This window comes from Neolamprologus multifasciatus, chromosome 17 (genome assembly GCF_963576455.1).
Source record: "Neolamprologus multifasciatus chromosome 17, fNeoMul1.2, whole genome shotgun sequence".
Taxonomy (NCBI): domain Eukaryota; kingdom Metazoa; phylum Chordata; class Actinopteri; order Cichliformes; family Cichlidae; genus Neolamprologus; species Neolamprologus multifasciatus.
In genome coordinates, this window is record NC_140455.1 from 38,354,882 (window position 1) to 38,377,114 (window position 22,233).

The 22,233-nt window shown below is 45.7% G+C and overlaps 1 protein-coding gene across 6 annotated transcripts in view; it reads left to right on the forward strand.

Moving 5' to 3' along the window:
• dennd1b (DENN/MADD domain containing 1B) overlaps positions 1 to 22,233 on the forward strand; it is a 106,228-nt gene that overhangs the window by 57,580 nt on the left and 26,415 nt on the right. For all 6 annotated transcript variants that reach the window (XM_085137059.1, XM_085137056.1, XM_085137058.1 and 3 more), the window contains 4 exons: positions 4,644 to 4,744; positions 7,697 to 7,742; positions 8,799 to 8,900; positions 18,172 to 18,297. In XM_085137059.1, coding sequence (XP_084993185.1) covers positions 4,644 to 4,744; positions 7,697 to 7,742; positions 8,799 to 8,900; positions 18,172 to 18,297 — 375 coding nt within the window. The remainder of the gene's footprint in view (positions 1 to 4,643; positions 4,745 to 7,696; positions 7,743 to 8,798; positions 8,901 to 18,171; positions 18,298 to 22,233) is intronic.

Below are 22,233 nucleotides of genomic sequence, written 5' to 3' on the forward strand. Positions count from 1 at the left end.
AGAGAATTATAATTTGTTGGTCCGAATGTTGGTTAAAGTCGGCAGCCTCTGGATGGACAGACAGACTTTCTGCTGCTACAGATAGAAGATGTATGAGAGAAAGTATTGTTAGTAACATCGTTAGTACCATCCAGCTGCTTTTCACCACCTCCGCCTGTCCAGCATCTCAACCGAGCAGTGAGACGGGGAGTAGACACACACACACACACACTCGGAGATGTGCTGCATTTATTCTGCCTGCTCGAGGTGCTGCCTGTGTTAAAGCCCCCGGTGAACCCGGCGTGTCAGTCTGTCGGTACACGGCTGCCGCGCGAGCAGCCAAAAGCAAAGGAATAAATCATGATCGTACAACAATGCGTCAGTTGACTTATTGCTGTTTCGTGACCAGAGGTGAACGGCGCCGCTGTTTTCTCTTTTTTTTGTTTTTTGTTTAAAAAAAAGGCAGTCGGCGGTGGCGCAGGGGCGGGAGCCAGCCGTGCGTGCAGCCTTGTCATAGGCCCGTATAATAGGGCTGCATCGGCCCTTCCTCTAACTAGTCAGCTGGGAGGCCCCCCTCTGAGTCTTTCATATGCCGAGGCCCCCCAGCTCCGCAGCCCAGCCTCTGCCCTATCGCCCAAATTCACACAAGCCCGACCCCGGCGCTGGCTGACAGCAGCCCTCTCATCAGGCTGTCAGGCCTATGCTAACAAGGAGCTATCCATCCAGCGTGCCCTGGAGTGCCAGCTGCCTCTCTGTTTCCAGCCTTTTCCTCTGTTCCTTCCCCGTCTCTCTTTCTCCCACTCCTCTCGGTGTGTCTCCCCCCTCGCTCTCGGTCTTAGTAATTCTTTCTCTCTGACATATTATTTTCTGTCTCTCGCTCTCTCCCGCTACACCTCTCTCTGACTTTGCCTCTTCCTGGGAGTCTTAATGTGTCTGTGTGTTGTTGGGCAACTGCAGAACATCAGGACATCCTCCCCCCTCCTCCCTCACCTCCTTGTCCTCAATAGACTCGTCTCTGCCCCGTCGCTGCGACGGCGTGCGTGCATATGTGCGTGCAGAGCGTCGGCTTCTTTTTTTTAAACATGCATCTGTTCGTGCGTGTCGTCTGCGCTCACAGGTGTTTGTACCTTATGCCTTCTGTCTTCCTGTGAGGGACTGTGTGGGAGGCCTGCCGTTGGCTGTTGCCTGCGTTGTCCTGCGTGCCCTCTCTACCCCCTCGCCACCTACCTGTTTGTGGCACGCTCGCGTCGCACAGAGCCTGACACCGGCGTTTGTCAACAGAGGGAAAAGCAGAGCGTGGGTAATTGGTGACTACTCGGGAGAGGAGAGGGAAAGGCTAACACTGCAATACAATGACAGGGAGGTGGGGGGGCGATGAGGGACAGAAGGACAGCAGGAGGAGAGGAGGAAACGGAATAAGTAATGGAGACTTGGGATGAAATGAGAAACAGGATTGAGTTTGGAGAGCGCGCAGGGACAAAGTTGGAAGGAGAGGCTGGTGGAGAGGCAGCGAGGAGGTCAAGAGCGCCGCGTTGACTGAGGTCGCCCGCAGCAGCTGCGTTTAAGCCAGAGAGCAGCTGGTTAAAGGCTCGGCGACCATCGTAGGACCTCTTTAAGTGCGATCGTAGCAGCATTGTTGGTGCCTCGTGTCAATCTGCGTCAGCTGAAGAATAATGGGGAGGGTACGGCAGAGCGCTGATGTGTCGAGGGGGTCGGGCGCTGCTGCTCGGTCATAAAAATTGAGGTTTATTTATCTAAATGTTGTCCTTGATTCAGTGAAAAAGTGGCAAATAAAATATTTTCTATTCTGCTGCTGACGGATCAGGAAACGCACAAAGGAAGCATCACATGCAAACCTCATTATTGATGCTTGATTCCTGAGTTCATGGCGTCGACTTTGAGTTGAATTTTCTTCCTCTTCTCCAACTTTCACCTCCTCCTCGGCGTCTCTCGATCCCTCTCTTTCCGTCCGTCCGTCCTTTAGTCTCGCTGAACAGATCTGGGAAGACCCGTGTTAGTGTGGACACTTTCTGTCTCGGCTACACTAAAAAGCTCTCAGGGCAGAACCAAAGACCTTGACTGCTTTTTGAAGCAGGCTGTCGCTGTATAATCGGTTAGCTTCTCTCAGAGGAAGGGGCAACACACACACAGTGTGCAGGAGGCAGGCAGCCCCTCATTACCGGGCACAGCCCTGCTCCCCGAGGACTGGACCCAGCACCTAATCCTGTATTTGTTCTTGGGGACTGTATCTGTGATTCTCCATTGAATGGAATATTAAGCACCAGGTCTTTTGTGGAGCGTGTAAGCCATTTGGCTCCACTCATCTATTATTTATCAGCCTGGCAAATATTTTATCAGCCTTAGCCTCTCATGACCCACTCTCATGTGAAGCCCCCCTATAAATGAAGAAAAAAAACAGGGTATCTTTTTCTTTTCTTTTCAATTTATCCTCCTTTTACTTTTTGCCTCATCTGTTGTAAAACCAGGACAAGGACACGTGTGTGTGTGAAGCTGAATTAGAGAAGCAAATATGTGAAGTATTCCTCTGGAGTTCCCTTCGAGTTCGCTTATCTGAGGCGCGCTGCCGCTTCCACCGCTTTGGAGATAGCACGTAAATGAAAAGTGAAATGTAGATTTGCTTTATAAATCATTATCTTAGTTTCAGACTCCCTTCTGGGCCGACTCCCCCAAGCCAGCCACCCAGCCTGGGAAGAAGAGGAGCACAGAGATACTCCTGTTTTCACTTTCAACCTGAGAGTAAATCACGCCGGTTGGGGGGCTCACCTTGAGGCTTGGTGGAGATAATTGGAGTTGGTTAGCGAGGTGTTCTGAGCCATTACCTCCTGGTACCAGCGAATGGCTGGGGCTTGTCTCTCACTCCCAGAGGAGGGATACAGTAGCCTGTTGGCTTCATGTGTGTGCACGCACATGCACGCACACGTGCACACATGCGTGCGTGCACAACCGCAGCCAGATCGGTGACCTTTCCCGATTTTAATGGCCCCTCAGCATCGCAGGGCGTGAGAGTTCTGATCGTCACTTTTCCACCAAGCGCTTCACTTTCACACATTAATATTCATAGCATTGATTTATTTTCAGAATTAACAAAAAAACACAGAAAAATAAAAAACCCAAACTGTTTGCCAGGGAATTAATCCTGACAGGAGCGTGGCATTGTTGTTTTATTTGAAGACAGCAGGAAGCAGGAATATGCATATGCAGATCCACAGAGCAAGACACCAATTAAATGTTGATTAAGTCTTAACTATTGTGGGACTGCGTGTGCGAGAGATTGCAGAGAGACAATTAAAACGAACGGGAAAAAGAGAAGACGTTGGCCAAACACACACGCTGTGAAACACACACACACACGCACACACACACACATTTCTGTTGTGAGCTTTTCAGATGTCCGGGCTTGATCTTTGGGTGGATTCAGAGGGGTGGGGCCCCTCTCTCTCTCTCTCTGGTTTTCAGCCGCCGAGCTCGCCCGCCTTTGGCCGGTCAATTGTGACACCGCGTGTGTCGGCGAGCAGGGGGTCTCCTGGCAGTTGCGCGCGTGTGCGTCTGATAGCGTGTGTCCGCTTCACACATTGACTGTGAAGCTGCAGCGGTATAACGGCGGCTGCTGCTCCGGGGTCCCGGCGGTATTGGCCTAGCCCGCAGTCTCTCTTGGCTAACTCATGTTTCATTCTTTGGCAATTTGCCCTAATGAAGTCCCGCAGGAGCCCCTCAGACCTCTGTTCTCTTTCCATATTTAATCATGTTATTTTAATCTGGGGGATGAGCTAACGCCTGTGTGTGTGTGTGTGTGTGTGTGTGTGTGTGTGTGTGTGTGTGTGTGTGCGCGCTGCAGGTCATTACTGTAGCTCGGTTTCATGTGATGAGATGTCAAGAGGGAGATGCTGGCTTTAAGACAATGGAAGACAATGACTTTAATTCTGGGTGTAACGTTGGTTTGACAGTGTAAAAAGCTCCTTTGAAAAGCAGTGTCATCCTCACGTGGTCGCTCCTCATTATTTGTTTAAAAAAGAGGTTAATTATTCTGTTTTTTCCCTTTTAATTTCCCCGTCATCGTGGTCGGGGTAATTCTGATTTTTATGGCTGCTGTCACTGTTTTGGCTTCTTTTGTTGCTTTTGTGCAGGTCGCAGCACAATCACGACTCACTGACACTGATTTCAAAAGATTTTAATGACGAACTCTGACTGTTTAAAACAAACGGGGTCAGGATCCATGTTTTAGAGTAATGACTCGTAATGGCAGGTGCAATAGCAGCAAAATATTGTTGCTCTAATGACCCTCGACGAGTAAATCGATACGGAGACGGCGCTGGACGCGTGTTGGCTGTGCTGCTTTTCTTAGATCGATCTTTTTAATAGTTTTCTTTCACATCAGTCGTCTCTGCTTTCTGTCACGAGGTCGGAGGCGGGGCCTGTCGGCGGGCTCGGCCATCAGAAACGGACGAGGATGCGTTCGCGTGAAACGACTGCATGTTTGGTTTATATTAAAGGACGTAACAGGGTGTGGGCGGGGCCAGTGTAGTCATTTTTTTAAAGTAATTTATTACTTAAATGTCTCCAAACTGTTTCATGAATTTTATGTTGTTGCTCAAAGTTTTTCCTTTTAAATCCCTCGCCCTCACGTCTTCTCTCTCTTCCTGCAGTTAACTGCGTGTGTCCACGGCGCCGCTGCTTTGCTCTTCCCCCTGTACTGGCAGCACATCTTCATCCCCGTGCTGCCCCCGCATCTTCTGGACTACTGCTGGTAAGGCCGACCACCTCTGCAGCACACACAGCAAACTACGGAAGAGGATTAGGGCCACTGGGGGGAAAAAAAAAATTCTGACTTTATTCTCAGAATTCTGACTTTAATCTCAGAATTCTGACTTTAATCTCAGAATTCTGACTTTAATCTCAGAATTCTGACTTTATAGATTAAAGTCAGAATTCTGACTTTATAGATTAAAGTCAGAATTCTGACTTTATAGATTAAAGTCAGAATTCTGACTTTAATCTCAGAATTCTGACTTTAATCTCAGAATTCTGACTTTAATCTATAAAGTCAGAATTCTGAGATTAAAGTCAGAATTCTGACTTTAATCTATAAAGTCAGAATTCTGACTTTAATCTATAAAGTCAGATTAAAGTCAGAATTCTGACTTTAATCTGACTTTATAGATTAAAGTCAGAATTCTTTTTTTTTTCCAGTGTCCCTAATCCTCTTCCGTAGCAAACACCACGAGCATCAGCAGTGTTTTCTCTGCATCACCAGTGTGCAGACGTGCACGCGCGGCATGTCGTGCTCCGCCACTAAAAGCGCAGACGCTCGTGTTCACACGTTCTCCCGCCCGTTCTTCATGTTCCTCTTGTGGCGCGACTTCTCACGTGTGGCTTCCTCGACATAATGAACGATCGCCGAGCTCCATATTTCATGCCGGCGCCGCCGCGCTCTCATCATCTGGGCTCTCTCAGGGTTTCGTTACCAGCGATCCGACGCAGATCCGACAAATCTGGACGGACTTGACTGAAACTGGATGTGGGAGTCGCGGCTCGTCTGCAAAGCCGCACGTGCTCGGGTCAGCGTCAGATCTGAACGTGTGAAGCGTTTGCAGCGCGGTTCCGTTTGTCCAGCGCTTCACCATAAATCACTGACAGGGAAATATGATTTTCAACACTCTGCAAAGACTCATCATTAACTTATTCAATCACAGCGGCGTCCTCCATGCGCTGATTAGATAATGCAATTACATGTGTGTGTGTGTGTGTGCCTGTGCGTTTGTGTAACTGGATCTGCGTAAATGTCGAACATTCATAAAACAGCGTCCAGGCCTGCTGCTTGTTTTTCAGTCTAAGCTGATTACAAGCCTGTGGCTGCTGAATCATTCTGACCAGGAACACGCTGACCCCGAACTATCCGATTATTACCGCCTCTGCAAACCTCATCGTAAAAACGCTTTCTATTATTTGACTGTTTTTGTTGGTTTTCATCCTCGTGCTGATGGCGAGTGGTCCGTGATTCAACTTTTCCTTTCCGCAAACTTTGAAAACGAAGATATATATCACAGCAAATAAGGACGACATGATAATAACCCCGAAAAACCCAAAACACTTTATTTTTTATTTTCTTTTTGAAAATAAAAATAAAACTCTTGACACATCTGCCCTTTAACTTTCTGCACTTCCTGAAACTATCAGTCGACTTGGAGAGAAAACAAGCCTGAAATGTTCCACTGATGTTGTTGTTTTATACTTTTGTTATTAACCACTAAGTTTTGCATTTATACTGTAAGTCATTAACCCTTTAAAGCCGGTCAGAGCAGCACGCTCTGTTTTGCGTAACTATTTTTAAATCCCGGTAGCTCTGCAACCACGTGAGCTAGCACAATAATTTTTTTTGCATATGAAACCGGAGGAGTTGTACTTACATCTTATGCCATCAGCTTGTCCTCGGTCACAGTTTCCTTCCACATATAGTTTTGCAAAAACTGCATAAAAAGCACTTGCAGCAACAAAAACATAATATTCCAGAAACACGCTTTGCTGATCCGATCAGCTGTTTGTAACACTTCCTACGTCCATCAGCACAAACTATCGCATGTCCGCCATGACCTGCCCGAAACTGGAAGTGACGTCATTTTTGCAGAAATGTAGTTTTTACCATCAGGGCCTCATGAGCCTATACTGGTGTTTTTAAAAGTTATGTTTGACTTTATGACTTTCTGTCGTTTCTGGGATGTTTAGGACTCATATTGCACTGCTGGAAATAGTTTATTTTGATGCAGATGCTGCTTTTTTGCAAATTTGCATTATAATATTTATTTTCGTTTTTCCTGCAGTATATAAAAATTGGTGTATTTCAAAAATAAAACTATGAAGACACTCAAAATAAATTTCCTGTGGTGGGAAACTATTTTGTGCAACTTTTTTGTATTTACAGTTTTGAGGGATAAGCCTCTTAAATTTCTCTAACTAGAAATATATGTTAAAAAAAGAAAAACGATTTTCAATTTTTTTGTAGTTTATTGCACTTTTTTGCAATTTATGTAATTACTATGCACTTAATGCAGACATATTATTAAAATTTGGGCTGTAATGGTTGTATTGATGTATAGCAACTTGAAATGCTCCCAAAAATGGCTCCACAGCAGGTAAACATATAATATAAGCTCTGGTGGACTTGGTTCTATGGTCGGTCTTAAAGGGTTAAAAGTTGGTGTGTTATTGTTAAACTGTTCTTGTCTGATCTTTTATTTACTTTAAGTCTCAATCGGCGATTTAAGGAAGGCGAGAACACATTTTGTGTTTTTACCTGCTTTTAAGAATAAATCCTGTAACATGAGATTAGTTTGTGCTGCTGCAGTTAATCTGATGCTGTTACAGTGAATAGAAAAGTTGCTGCCTGTGCCTGTAAATGTCAGCTGGATTCAATTAAATAGAGTTCAGTACATGCAGCAGTGTCCACTGTAATTATTTTAAGGATTAGTGACCGTTGTTATTTTTACATGATTACCATGTTCTTAATCAGTTTAAGTCAGGCCTTCACATTTCAGCACATGTAATCTAAAATGTATTCAGATTACATTTATGGAATACAAAGAAACTCATTTCCACAGCTGTGATTTTTTTATTTAAAGGTTCATGTCATCATGAAGTGTCCTCCATGAATGCTTCCTTGGTGTAAGCGTCTGACCTCACAGGTCTCTCTTTCTGTCCACAGCGCTCCTATGCCGTACTTTGTGGGAGTTCATCTCAGTCTGCTCGAGGTATGTTCCAAAATCTTCAGCATTTTCAGTAGATTTGAATGTAAAATGTGTTCATTTTGTAGATTATTTTCATTTGAGTGCTTCAATAAAATGTGAAGCTATATTTTCTTCCCTTTTCACTTCCTCTGCTGCTTCTGTGCTTCCTTAAACCAAAGCCGGCGTCTGCAAACAAAGAGCGTTCCTACTTCATTGTGTTGTTTGGGGGGCGAGTCATCAGCAGCGCTGCTGTTTGTGTGAATGCATGTCGCAAGAACACACACGCTTACACTTGTGTGTAAGTGTTAGTATGTAGGTGTGTGTGTTTGTGCAGATGCATATGTTCTAATGCACACGCGTGTGTGTGTGATATTTGTCTGACAGTTGCGGCAGTGGCAGTATTTATCACACTCTGCATCCGTGACAGACCTTCTTTCCGCCACTACATAATTAGTCCAGATCAGCATGTGAGCCTCCGCTGCACAGGCTGTCACAAAAGTGACAAACTAGAAATTCACACACAACGCCGCCCCCCCCCTCCCTGCACACACACCTGCCTGCATCCTGCACCACACCGAAATAATTGTTGAATTTGTCGCCATCAGGATGCGCGCGGCACGCCGCGGCATCACGGTGTTGTTATTGATGCGTGAGGTTTTTGGCGCTGTGGAAAATGTTTGCGCGGTCCAAATGTTTCCTCTCGCCGCCATTCTTCATGTCGCCAGCTCGCGTCGGCGCGCGCGTCGCCGTAAACACGTTCTAATCATTTTTCTCCCCCGCGCGCCATTTTTCATCCTTAATCGTAAAGGAGCGTGATAACTGTGCAGCTTTAACCGCGGCTGCTGGATGTTCACGTTCCCGGGGCGTCAGCACAGAAATAACTTTGTCTCCCGGGAAACGCACCTGGGCCACACGGCGGGTTTAAAATCGTGGCGTCGTTTCACGATTTAATAATCCAAATATTTATTATGTTGAAAGATGTCAGATGCACAGGAAGTCTCAGCCATCATTAAGAAAAACAATAAATGATTTGAGTGTGTACTGATGAGAACATCTAACGTCGCCCTTTTCCTCCCGCAGAGAGTGCGCAGTCGCTCGCTGGAGGACGTGGTCATCCTGAACGTGGATACGAACACCCTGGAGAGCCCTTTCGACGACCTGCACAACCTCCCGAGTGACGTGGTGAGACGAACACGCAGCTTTTATTGCTACATCACACACACACGCGCACGGCGAGAAGACTAAAACGCACACACATCCAGAAACTTGTCAGAGTACGCTCTGTCCCCCCCCCCGCATCATTAATGACTGCAGCACCGGCTCCTCAGACTGCGGCTGTCTAAAGTAAACTCCCGTCGCGTCGTATGACGCTGGAAGGCAAACAGCATCCCCGACCATCAGAGGCTTGTGGGAAAATGTGAAACTCCCTTCCCTTCATCTCCATCCATTCTAATCATTATTTCACAAAGTCTCGCGTTCCCGCCTGCCCACTGGCACGTTTCTGAGGAGGAGGGGACGAGGCAGAGGAAAGAAAAGGCAGAGATGGGTGATTTTGTGGGGGGAGAGAGTGGGAAGAAAGGGGCCAATTACCAGAGCGGGCAGCGAAGCCACCTGCCAGCGCGTCGTCTCTTTAATTAACGCCGACGCCGGTCAGTGCTACGGGAGGCATCACCATGGCGTCGGGGTCACTCGCACACACCGGTCTTTGTGGTTGTTTAGCTCTTCTTCACCGTGTGTGTTTAAAGCTCCGCCGTGAGGCTGCGGACGCTCTATTACCCACGCCGCTAACAGTATATACTCGGGTCGCACCGCCTACGGGGCTCCTGTCCCAGCAGCAGGACATGATTTCACCCACTGCCCAGCAGACTCACGCCCTGCTCGCACTCCCACACTTCTCTGCTTCTGCTGCTTTAGCGCTGCTCAGCCTGCTAGCGTGTGTGAATGCCTCTTTACCGTGTGCACCGATCTCTTTCACACTTCCTGCCAGCTCTCTCGCCCGTTTGCCTGACTGCTCGAGTTTCATGGCACCTGTCTGCCTTCTTGTCTCCCTCCCTCGCAGCGTTCCCGCCTGCCTGGACGTTTCCCGCAGCCGCTGTTTGCTCCTCATGCGTCTCCGCCTGTCTGGCTACCTTCTTCTCACTTCTCACTTCTCTGCACCCAGGGACCGACTCCCTAAATTAAATTGCAAACTGAGTTTGTCATAAAACGAGTCGGGGCTTTTGAAAGCGACAGAAGCGCAGAGAGAAGCCTTTGTCTTTGCCGTGTGATAAATTAAGTGGCAGGCTCGGAGGCTTTTTCGCTTTGATCCCCACTCGCCATTTTTCCTGACTAATGACAGAACATAGCCTGCACATCACGTCGAATTACACCACCTGAAACGGAAACTTTGCTGGCATTAATATATTTATCGTAACAAATTGTTGTTGTTTTTATTCCCGTTCGTTTTCCCCCCTCCTGTCTCCTCTCATCTTTTCTCGGAGGTTAGCGGATTAATAACAAAGCGAGCAGGTACTAATTGAGTGGAATTCCAGGTCTCTTGTTAGTTTGCTTGTTAGTGATGAGGACACGCCACATGGCATTTGATGTTTGTGTTTACACAAAAGGAGGCATTGTGCCGTTTGTCAAAGTGAGGCCTGAAATCTTGATTAATGCTGAGTGATTCTCTGCTGAGCTTCGACGGCGCTCCTGGTTTCTCTGCGCTCCTCGCTGTAACGCTCGGGCGTGAAGCCCAACGATTATTTCACTTTGTGTGAATATATAAAAGCATCGAATGGGCACTTCGACTAAAAACACCCCGATGTTGATTTAAGGAAACCTTTGGAGATCCGTTTAATTGCGGCGGCGCGGGCTGCGAGCACATGTGGACTCCATTACGAGGATCTGCTGACCAGTGGCCGCGCTTTTAGCGGGTTCAGAGTTCACAGTTGTCCCGAATTAGTGTCTCCCTTTCAGACGGGACCCCTGCTCCAGCTCCGCCCCCTTAATGGTCCTTTCCCGCAATTTCACACATAATATTTTAGATTTATTGACTATTACGAACGCTACCACGCCAGTAGCGGTTCCGTTTAGCAGCGAGAAGATCTGACTGAGAGTAATTGGTAAGGATGCCGCCGACGTTTGAGGGGAACTCGTGATTTTTATTGTTTTTAAATTGGAAACGTCACATTAATCAAAGACTCAGAATTAATTTGTCTTTTTTGTTTTTATTTGGAACGTGAGGAATATTTGGAGCATGGCGGTCCACAGCAAAGCCGTGTGTTTGTTTTTAAATAAAAGGCCTGATATTATTAGACAAATAGAGCCGACAGTGTTGTGGCAGGATTTTGCATTATTTAGAGTTGCTTTAACCAAAAGTTTGGATACTTTTTATACATTAATGTTGATCTCAGAACAGGCTGCGCTCGTGTCAGTAAAAGCAACGTGTTGACAAGCTTACTGAAAAGGAATCGTCGATAAAAACAAATAAAAAAGAAGCTGTAGTTTTCCCTGGAAGATCAAGGTATTTGTGTTTCCTTCTCCGCGATGCTTCAGCAGAGATTGTGCTGATAAAGTTATAATTGGCTTTTGGTTGCGGAGCTGTTTACTCCAGCAGTCATTAAAAGTATCCAAGAATAGCAAATTAGGAGTCTGTTAATTCGGAAAACAAACATCGCTCGTCTGAATCGGATTGTTATTTGATCCCGGCAGTTGATCTCAAACCAATGATGGAAGACTTTTTTTGTTTTCATGTATTATTCTTTCTGTGCGGCGTATTCAAGGTGAGCTGCTACAATGCAGCTCACATCTTTATTTTCAGATGCTCCCTCTCACATCACAGCCTAATTCCTTCTCTTCTCCTCCTCTCTGCCTCGTGCTACTTTGCTGACACCGCGTACCCGTACGCACCTAGCCTTCGCACATTTGATCATTTGTATTCCCAATCAAGGGGGGGATTTACAGCGTACACTCCTACTTCCTGTATTTCAAGCCTACATTTGGAGGTTTACAAATGAACGAGGGGGTTGAGGCTGCGTCTGCGCGCCTCTCCTGAGATCACCTGGCGCACTTAATCAAACGTCGCGGCTTTAATTTGGCGTTCGGTTTCTGACATTTTCTAGAAAACAACATCTACGTCATCGTGTGGAGCGGAGCGCGGCCGACGACAGCAGGCGACGCTCGCACAGAGACACCCGCACGCCGGAGGAACGTTTGTCGTGTAGTTTGGAGTAAACTTTCTGCTCACATTTTGGCCTTTTTCACTTCAAAATAAGTCAAGTTTGCTTCACTTAAAGCAAAGCTGCCCTCACATGCTGTGCTGCAACTACGTGGTAGCTCAGCGCCGAATGCAGTCGCTCCACCCCGGCTACACGCCGCACTTTACCAGAAACAGTTCTGGAATCTGCAGCACATCATAACAAGCTCCAAGCAAAGTATCTGATGTCCTGTTTGCACCGACTGTGCTCATTTAAAGCCTCGTTTTCCAGGTTGTGATTTGTGTTTCTGCGGCGCCGCAGCGCGAGCAGCCCTTCATTGACTCGCGTGGAGTTTAAAAAGCTGCACTTCATTTTCACGTAGTCGGTCTGCCGGCGCTTCGCTCTGGATTAGAAGTCAAAAAGGGAGAGCAGCATCACCCACTGCGTTAGTTATTGAAGTGAGGGATGACATTTAGCTGTAGTTAATTATGTATGCAAAACTCAGCCGCTCAGCTGCTATAAGAGGTCAGCTTGACAAAGTAACCCCACACCGGGCAGAATCTCATGGCAATGAGATAGCCCTATTAAAACACACACACACGCTGCTTCCCCCCTTTGCTTTCTCACCCTTTCTCATTTCGCCTGACTAATGTATTGCAACGCTCTGAATACTTTATTCTTTCGTTTTTTCTTCCACTGCTTTACTGATTTAAAAATAATAATTTCTTGCAGTCAAACCTAAAACCAGTATCGATTATATTTGTGTAGATTTGTCTTTGTTCTGCATTTTTATGCTTAATTTTCATTTTACGGTTTAAAAGATATCTAATATTTATCTTTAATTGAAAGAATGAAGGATTTCTCACAGATTCCAAGTTGCTCTTTGTGTGTGTGTGTGTGTGTGTGTCTTTGTTCAGATTTGTGTGTGTACAGTTCAGACTGCAGCACATCAAAAGAAAGTGGGAGATTTTCATAACTATTTTTTTCTTTGTAGTTCTTTAATTGCGTCCCCATGGCTTTCTTTCCCTGGACAGATTCTTAAACAAAACATTCCTTTTTTGTGAGAAGAAAATCCAACTTTTTATTCGTTCTTTTAAAACAACAGAAGCATCAGGGTCGTTATTTGTGAGACTTCTTTTTTTGTTTGTAATGCCCGAGTAAAAATTTAAAGTAAAATTCGACACATCTGTATATAATCGAGCTCGTCTGCAGATGTTTTTTCTTCTCCTTTTGTTTATTAACCCTTTAAAGCCGGTCAGAGCAGCACACTCCGTTTTGCGTAACTATTTTTAAATCCCGGTAGCTCTGCAACCACGTGAGCTAGCGCAATAATTTTTTTTGCATATGAAACCGGAGGAGTTGTACTTACATCTTCTGCCATCAGCTTGTCCTCGGTCACAGTTTCCTTCCACATATAGTTTTGCAAAAACTGCATAAAAAGCACTTGCAGGAACAAAAACATAATATTCCAGAAACACGCTTTGCTGATCCGATCAGCTGTTTGTAACACTTCCTACGTCCATCAGCACGAACTATCGCATGTCCGCCATGACCTGCCCGAAACCGGAAGTGACGTCATTTTGCGGAAATGTAGTTTTTTACCATCAGGGCCTCATGAGCCTATACTGGTGTTTTTAAAAGTTATCTTTGACTTTATGACTTTCTGTGTGGTTTCTGGGATGCTTAGGACTCATATTGCACTGCTGGAAATAGTTTATTTTGATGCATATGCTGCTTTTTTGCAAATTTGCATTATAATATTTATTTTCGTTTTTCCTGCAGTGTATAAAAATTGGTGTATTTCAAAAATAAAACTATGAAGACACTCAAAATAAATTTCCTGTGGTGGGAAACTATTTTGTGCAACTTTTTTGTATTTACAGTTTTGAGGGATAAGCCTCTTAAATTTCTCTAACTAGAAATATATGTTAAAAAAACAAAAACGATTTAATTTTTTTGTAGTTTATTGCACTTTTTTGCAATTTATGTAATTACTATGCACTTAATGCAGACATATTATTAAAATTTAGGCTGTAATGGTTGTATTGATGTATAGCAACTTGAAATGCTCCCAAAAATGGCTCCACAGCCTGTAAACATATAATAGAAGCTCTGGCGGACTTGGTTCTATGGTAGGTCTTAAAGGGTTAAAAGTGAACGTTTGTGCGCCTCATCATCACCTGATTCTGTGTCACTTTACAAAACAGGAAATCACATGGTAAGTTTGCTTTTTAAAAATTCTCCAAAAGCTCGTGCACACGTGCACAGCAGCGCGAGGCGAGGCCCTCGATTGATGCTCACTCGACGCATGAGGCGGCGGCGTGAGCGCAGACATCCGCACGCGTTCACACAGATGCCTGGTGTCACCTACAGAGGTATCATCCCTTACATTCAGGCAGGGATCATCATTGCACCTGCTAATTACCATCTCCAGCTGGAGAGTTAAATGGAGATCTGTTCTATGTCTGACCTTTGACCCCGTGCTCTTTATGTGACGCACTTCAAATCCTGTTTGGGGCTGGCTGGGCCGGGCCTTAATGAGGCCCCGTGTCTGCCCTCTGGGGGCCGAGCGCCTGGATGCCCCGCTTTCATCCCCGACCATCTTCCCTTGATGTAAATTGAAAAGATCACAGCTATGGGGAGAAGACCTGTACTGGAAAGGCCTCTCTGCATAGATTATGAATATCATAACTCAACAGTTTTCCCCTCTCTCTGTCTCTGCGTCTCTCTCCGACAACCACCCACTCCCCTCTCTCCCCCTGCCACCCCTTCCCTGTACAATGCTATAGTTCTAATTGGACCCAATGGGGGACTCTCTGCCTTTGATCTCATCACCGCCACTGTGACTTTACACTAAAAAATGTCACTGCCAAATAGGGTTATCACCTGTAGCGCCTGGCCTTCCTCTGATGCCTGTACGCATCTCGTTAGCTTCACTCAAACTGCAGAAGTTAATTAGTTTGACAGAGCCATTACCGCCGAGGCACACCTGATGATTGTGGCGTAGGCGCCATATTCAAAACCCAATTACGACGTACACGTTGGTTTTATTTATTTCTTTTTTGTTCCTGTGCGATGCGCGTTTTCATTTCTATTAACAAAACACGCGACGGCTCTATTTGATTTGTAATATCTGGCAATTTAATTAATCGCTACGTGTGACCGAAGGAGGATATTTGAGCTCTTCCGGTGAACGAAGGTGAAACTTGCAACTCTTCGCTTTATCGCCCGTTTTTCAAACGCCGGGAAGTAAAAACACAAAACAGTGATTGTGTCCCCACCTCATTAAAAAGTGTTCGCGGCGCTCTCACCCGTTCAAAGCTGCAGTGCGCACAGTAAACTCACTATCCCGGCTCCTCTGACAGTCTTCGGGGGTAAGCCTCCCCCTCGTAGACTGACATTGTGTTCGCTTTGATTCTCCCCCCTCCAAAAAGGAGAGGGGAGGCAGTTTAATGATTTGCGAGGAAGGGGGAAACAGTGAAAATGCACATAAACATTAAATATTAATTCCAAAAAGGGCTTTACATAAACATAAAAGCATTTAGCACAATGAGTGGATATGGAGATGACACTTGTTAATTTAACCGTGATAAACTTTCTGTTTGATGCCTGGGAGCATTTGCGATGGCAGCACGGGGACGCTGTGGAGAGTGAGGAAGCCCAGGGGAGCCAAATCAACACTGTTCATTTTGTCTTTGTCCCAGTTTAAGACTGCCACTCTCCGGCTGCCTTTCTTTCTGCCTCTCCCCGCGTGTCCTCCGTGTGAGCTGTGCTAACACTTTGCTTCTCCTCCCTGAAGTTTCCCAGATCGGCTAATTGCAGAAGCCAGATGACAAAATCCCCCCAACGCCGCGGCGCGATGTACGCGACCACAGACCAGATCAGCACTTTATCATATTTGCTGCAAACATGCGGTCAGATGTTTTTCTGCTTTCATCGCTTTGACGTTTTCGCTGCAGATACTCAAATTTTATTCGCCTCACACACATACACAGTGCGACATGTGGTGAAATAGGAAACAGATTTCCGAAAGCACAAGGGAAGTGTTTCTGGGGAGACAATAACCCGACGGACCAGTTGCAGGAACCAAAACATGCTAGGTAAGTGTGTTAAAGGCTATATCCAATTCAGGGTCTGCAGCCTTAAAGGCCGCATTTTAAGGCCGATTACGTCGCCGCGACACGACGAAGACTGTCCCAATTCAAAGGCTGCCCGAAATGCGGCCCTCAAATGCGTCCTTCATTTCCCTGAATTTTAAGGACGTGGCGGTGTAGACTTCGTGGCCCAACATATCCCAGAATGCATAGCGCGGCGGTGAGTGTGGATAATTTTGCCGAAAAAAACGGCGGATGAGGGGCGCCTGAAGAGTAAACTTTAAGTAAGTACTGAATATTATGTCACTTATTTATGTGCAAATGTTTAATAATGAAGATCATTAAAACATTACATGTCGGCAAAGTTATGTGACATTAGTGACGTTTGTACTAACTTGGTTTTAAAGCCTTTACTTTAAAATATACGCCGTTCAATAGCTGAGCTTAATCAGAGAATGATCAAAGGTCATGTAGAAACAAACAAACAAATGAACAAAAGATTTTCTCCTTCATTTCTGTCAAACAAAGCTGTATGAAACGTTTCTAGCTGTTAGTATCATGGTTGCTAGGCAACCTGGGCAGCGCAACGGAGGCTAGACCGACCCATTTCACTAGGCTCGCACTTCCGGCCTTAGCGGTCTTTAAGTACGCGGCCCTTGAGGATCGTTGAGGCTGCAGACCCTGAATTGGGATACAGCCAAACGCTGCAAAAGCACACGAAACACAACGGAAATAGGAAACAGATTTCCGAAAGCACAAGGGAAGTGTTTCTGGGGAGACAATAACCCGACGGACCAGTTGCAGGAACCAAAACATGCTAGGTAAGTGTGTTTTAATCTCGTGATTTTTAGTTAGGCTAACACACCTCTCACCTCACAAAACCGACAGATCCTCCACTTGGTTTAAGTGTCTCTCAGCGCAATTCTTAGCATGTTTTGGTTCCTGCAACTGGTCCGTCGGGTTATTGTTTCCCCAGAAACACTTGTGCTTTTGGAAATAACTTTTTTCCATTTCCGTTTTCCCATTTCCGTTGTGTTTTGTGTGCTTTTGCAGCGTTTTTCTTATTGCTGGTGTTTTCTTACGTTGCAGTCCGTTTGGCCTCTCAGGGCCACCGTCATTTACAGTAAAAATGTGCAAATAAACAGAGTGTGTGCGGTGATGTGATGGATGAGAGTAACAGGAACAACACTTGACTCTACGTTAGATTAATTCAAACGGGAATTTTCCCTTTTCTTGGTGGTCATTGTGCACTCCCAGTTTCTGTCCCAGTTTGGCAGGTGGTATTTCAACCCGTTTTACGCTGGTGTCGAATAGACTGAAACAATGCAAAGTTTGGAGGTGCACTCGATCCATTTCTCGCTAATTGAGGTTGAAGGTTAAACGTAATGTTTTCCTTTTGCAATTGGGATTCAAAGCCAGCGCTACCAGCCCACTGTGTTAGAGTAATCTAGACTTCCTGCACAACCCGATCAAACATTGTGCTTCTGTGCTAGGCTGGCACAGCCCACACAGAGAGGAGCAGTGCCTCGCCATCTCTGCCTCCTCCTCGCACTGCCACAACACAGACTACTGCTGAGCAGGTGAGGAGAGCCTCTTGACAACTTCCTTCCCAGACTCCCCAGGGCCCGGTGGCCGGGGTGAATCTTTTGTCATCCTAAAACAAGCTCAGGCCTGCTGCTCCTCCACTCTCGCCTGGAGTCCTGGAGACAGAGCCAGGAGAGGGGAAAATAATTAAAGACGCTTTATGTCAAGAATCCTCTTCTAGAGGGAGTCCAGCAGAGCCAAGAGGGGAGGGGGAAGCAGGAGGGAGAGATGGCGAAAAAAGCAAGAAGGTGATGGGTGGCGGAGGGAGGGAGGGGGTGAAGAGCAGTATGGAGAAGGAGAGGGTGAGAGAGGAAAATCAAGAATGCGAGTTTCCATTTCCTCGCCGATGTCCCCTCCTCCTCGCCGCCCCCATGCTCCGCTCAATTAGCAAAGCAGCAGGTGCTCCCAGCAGCACAACAGATCGGTGGAAAGGCTGAAGCTTCTCCCTTTCTTTCCTTTCCCTTCTTTGAGATGACCTGCAAATGTGATACTTCACACCCAGAATGGGCTAGCTGTTTCTTCCACCAATTTCAGAGGCGATAATTTAACTTTTACCCCTCCGTCTCTCCCCCCCACCACCTCTCTCTCTTTCTTTTCCATCAGGTGTCCTCGCTGAAGAGCAAGCTGAAGAAGCAGTCGACAGCGACGGGAAGTGGTGTGGCGAGGGCCTTCCTGAGAGCGCAGGCCGCTCTGTTTGGATCCTACAGAGACGCTCTCAGATATAAACCTGTAAGGACGTCATTAATCACCATGTTCATCACTGAGAGACACTGCATGTGTGTAAAGAGTCGCTCAAACAATGGGCGACGCTTTTATTTAACTTTTGTGGTGTAAAAATCACAGCTAATGTGAAGAGTACGGTGTCAGAGTGTATATGTGCAAAATCTGTGGAAATCATCAAATGCTGGGAGGAACGTTGTGACTCCTTCAGGCTCAGCTGACTGCAGGTTTCCCAACCTTATAAACAAGCGGTCCCCAGCCTTTTTTGTGCCACGGACCGACCTTTAAGGTGGCGCGGATAAATACAACAAAATAAAACCAGTACCGCTACCAAAAAAAAGAAGATTTATTCATAACGTGGGGGAACAGAGTTAACGATAAAAACACCCGAGGCTCAACTCTCACGGTCCGGTACCAAACGACTCACAGACCGGTACCGTGCGTTTATAAACAGTACATTCATATGCAATGATGCACATAGGCCGGTGTATTTTCTCCTAAGCATGCGCAGCACACAGCGGCATTTTCAGTTTGGCTGAACAGAGTCAAATTTAATCTGTTTCGACTCGAAGTGAAAGGTGTGTTTTCAGTCAGAGCGAGGAGCTAAGGTGGGCTTGTCTGAGACGGTGAAATGTCAGAGGAGCCGAAAAGAGTCGGGACGTTCCCTTTGAAGATCTCTTTTAGCCACCTTTGGTGTTTAACTCGCCTTTGCTAAGCCCCCTAACATTTCTTTTCTAGATCTTTTCTGCTTATCAAGTCTGAATCAGAGCACAGCAAACTACACCATGTCCTGTTTGTCAGATAGCAAAGCCTTTGTTCCTCTGGCTTTGAGATTAATTGGACTTTGTGGACTCCCGGAGTCAAGATGCTACATTATTGATGCTGTCTCTCTTTTCTTTGTATACAGGCTGTATACGAACAAACTGCCTCCCCTCTGACACAGGCGCCGAGACTCGGTGTGTTTGTGCGTGCGAGCGCATCGCGCGGCCATTTCTCAGTTCGCTCACGTTCACACTGTTTTCTTTTAGACTTTTAGGATCTGTGTAGAAGCTTTGGAGTTAACATACATGCACAAACTACACTTGTGATTTAATAAAGAAGATCTCTACCCCATGTCCCGAAATTTGGGGAGTATCGCTCTGCTCGTCGTTCTGAAGGAAAGAGAGAGCTGAGGTGCTCTGTAGTTCACAGACCCATATGCCTCGACAGAAGGAGGGGTGTGGATGCTCGGTGAGAGTCTCGCTGGGTTGTAAATGAAACAAAACTCGAAAATGATAATGTGTCGAAAAGCAATCAGCTGATTATACGGGCAGATCGCCGGTTTCGGCTCACGTTAGAGCTCCCCAGGTGCTTCTCGCTAGCTCGGAGTAACACAGGTGTCTGACAAAAGATCCTGAAATAGCAAATCGGTTTTTACCACCATCGGTGAGGCCAGGCTGGGTAGGCGGGTGTGCGTACCTCATAGCCGGTGCGGTCGGTCCTATTCGCTCAGGTTTGACTAAACAACACGTGTAACCAGTTCAGATCATCCAGCCAGATGTGAAGCTGTGGATAAGTGTGGTTGAGGTGCAATCGCATGTTTAAAAGTGGTAACGATTATTTTAGACACAGAAACCTTCTCAGTGCATAATCTCAGAAAGTTACAGTTTGCTCAAAAATTTGCAGCTTTGTATGCAAAGTGCCTGCACAGATATAAGCCAGCATGAGCTGGAAGCATCCAGAACATGCAATAAAATGTTTCCATTTTAAATAAAGACTGCGCATTAAAGCATGAAGCCTGACTGATACATCATCGTCTGTCTAAAAGAATCTTCATCGTTTTTACTGTTGGCTCATCCTCAGCATTTGCAATTTTGAAATTCAATTCAATTATTAATACTAGGGCTGCCACAAACGATTATTTTGATAGTCAACTAATCGCCGATTATTTTTGCGATTAGTCGACTAATCAGATCATCATCCATTGGACGTAAAACGTACAGCTTATTGCACCAGCAGCATCTGCTCTTATATAACTATCATTAGCTTACAGCTTTAAGTGTTTAAGGTATGTGCTAACTAAAAATAAAGACAAGATGATAGTTTATTAAATTTTAATGAAATTTGCAGATTGTTTCGGTGAAGTTTAATAAACTCCTTGCTATCTAAAATATAACAGGACACCGGAGTAAATTCTCGAGCATCTCACACTTCTGATAATCAGCTGTCTGCTTGATGTTTATTCAGCTGTGTAAAAACTATAACTTTAATCTCAGCCAAACCGATTTACTCAGGAACAAATAAAATACTAAAAACAGCCAAACAATAACATTTTAAGTTATCTAAGTGACTTATATATCATGTTTAACCTGAGTAGTGAAAGACGGCGGTGGGTTTGAAAACGATTAGCCGGGAGTCCGGTGTTCTCACGGCTCTAGTTAGCCTAGCCCCCGGCTAGCTATCGAGCTAGTGGCTAACAGACGTCTCCGAAAACGTCGGAGCGCTTTTGAAAATATGTGGTGTCTTGATAAACTGAGCAGATATTTGAGGTTTACACAGCTACATTCTCGCCTGAAAATATGTTAAACGTTTATTTTGTGACCCAGAAAGAATAATAAGAGTAATATTAAAACTAACTAGCTGCCGCCATTGTTGGAAACTGAGCTGGGCTGCGCTATGAATTCTGGGACACAGCTTCTTCTTCTTCTTCGGGGTTTAACGGCAGCTGGCATCCTTGTACATGCAGTGCTGCCATCTTCTGTTTCAGTCCGTTATTACACTCTTAAATCCTACTACTTATTCCTGCGTCTTTTGTGATCTTACAAAGCTTCAAACGACGCGTCGACTATTAAATCAGTCGTCGACGATTTTAATAGTCGACTAATCGTGACTAGTCGACTAATCATGGCAGCCCTAATACATACAGAGAAAAAACCAACAGTCATATGACCCCCTATGAGCAGCACTTTGGTGACAGTGGGAAGGAAAAACTCCCTTTTAACAGGAAGAAACCTCCAGCAGAACCAGGCTCAGGGAGGGGTGGGGCCATCTGCTGCGATTGGTTGGGGTGAAAGAAGGAAGACAGGATAAAGACATGCATTGAACCCTGTGATGTGATAAAATCACGTCAAGTCCTTCAATTGATGTTTGTTATTTTTCTGCTGTACAGGAAAAGTTCACCATGTGAACAAACAGCAGGCAATCATCAAATTGTTTTCCTCTGTAACCTGGATGCTTTGTGGTTCAGTGTAATGACTCTCTTAAAATAGCTAAAATGATTGTTGAGCTCCTCCTGTAACGGTGCAGATAAAACTTTAAAATAAAAACATGTTCGTCCTTCCCCAGTATGGAGAAATCTGTTCTCTGTGCGTCCACCTTACATTAACTATAGGCGGCTAAATGCTTCTCGCTCACTCTCAAGCCAGTTAAAAACTGTCAGCATGAAAAATAAAACCAGTAAAGCAGCCAGGAACGGTTTTCTTTCTACCACAGCAAAGCCGCGGTGCAACCACGGAGGAGATGCACATCACCTTCCTGCTGGCAAATGTAGCCAAGTCGAAATTTCTCACCAGCTTTGTTTTCGTGTAACCAGGTGGTGATGAATCGCACAACCTTAGCAAACACACATCAGTGAGCTGTCCCTGCAGCGGCGCTCGTAGTGCACGGCAGGTCCGAGCTTGAACACTGAGCTCTGTGTACTCGGGAATTTTTGTTTTTCCTCAGTAGCCGTTAGCTTCTCAGTATGCTATCCAGCTTTGCACGCTGCAGCGTGGTCTGTAGCTGATTAAACCGCGAGTCGCTTTCAACTCTTACAAGATAATATGCCGTAAAAACTTTTAGTGATGTAAGTGGAGCTGTATTCCCGTGATGTAATTTGGGCCACTGGTATCCTCCCCCAGTCCCTGAAAATGGGCTTATTCTCCAGCGTTGTTAAGTTGTTTTTATGTGGCGCGCTGTGCTCGTAGC